Source organism: Trichinella spiralis (assembly GCF_000181795.1).
Source record: "Trichinella spiralis strain ISS 195 chromosome Unknown Scfld6411, whole genome shotgun sequence".
In the NCBI taxonomy this organism is placed as follows: Eukaryota; Metazoa; Nematoda; class Enoplea; order Trichinellida; family Trichinellidae; genus Trichinella; species Trichinella spiralis.
Window position 1 is genome coordinate 1 of NW_003533350.1, and position 1,005 is coordinate 1,005.

General features: G+C 40.1%; 1 protein-coding gene across 1 annotated transcript; it reads right to left on the bottom strand.

The window, feature by feature from the left end:
- Positions 1-83: 83 nt before the first annotated feature.
- Positions 84-619, bottom strand: Tsp_14883 (conserved hypothetical protein; the record flags this gene model as incomplete). Its single annotated transcript, XM_003366193.1, has 1 exon — positions 84-619. A coding segment is annotated over exon 1 (536 nt), but the record flags the coding sequence as incomplete, so codon positions are not given.
- Positions 620-1,005: the final 386 nt, after the last annotated feature.

Sequence of the window (1,005 nt, forward strand, 5' to 3'; positions counted from 1 at the left end):
CTTCATCTTTTATCCCGATGGCTTCCAAATCCCAAAAATTTTTCAAAATATCATCAAGATGATCTTCTGTTTTTGCAAACAACATCTTGATGCTCTTCATGGGAACTTTTCCTGGAGTCGGACCACAAATGATCCATCCCAACGTGGAATGTATTGCCATCGGTTCTCCCTCTTGACCTTTGATTATAGCTTGATTAATAAAGTCGTAATAGTAGTCCAGGCCAATAAGTACGTCAAAGGTGGAAGATAAATCATTAAAATCTTCTGCCAGTTGCAGAGACGTGAAGTGGCTATATTGTTTGATATCTAAACGAACGTTCGGACGGTCAGTGATTTTCTTTAAACACAATGCTTCCACCATTTGTTTCTTGTGAGGCTTGTCTCTCACCGATGTCAACCAAAATTTTACCCGGCGTACACGTAAACATTCACTATTAATGTTTCCGAAAGATTCTATGTTCACTGTTTCGAAAGGTCCTTTTAAGCTTAATGCTTCTGCAACGCTCTTCTTCACAAAGGAACGTTGTGAACCGCTATCGAATAAACAGTTGACAATCATAGAATTTCCGTCTTCATTATATAGTCTGGGCCCGGGCTGATTGAAGCAATGTGCCTCCATTACCCAACCATAGCATGAGTGACATGAACTCTATTGTTCTCTATGGTATCAGTTTTGGTTTTTCTATGACCGAACGTTTCTCTTGGTTCAAATGAATCAACGGGTGGTGACGTTTAAAACACTCTTTCACTCCACACCTTAACTTTGCTTTACAAGTTGTTACTAAATGGGCCTTCTAAGGACAAGAAGCATAATCCCAGCTTCTTCACGCTCGAATTCTTTTCTTTAGGACTCATGGCAATGAAACTTGGGGACAATTTTCTATGGGATGAATCCTCCTCCCCAAATAAAGCAAAGCTTTTCCTTACCGTAGCTTGTAATGCGGGCTGTAGTAATACTGTTCCTTCAAGGAACAGTCCTTCCTGTTTTGATGGGAAAATGGAAGA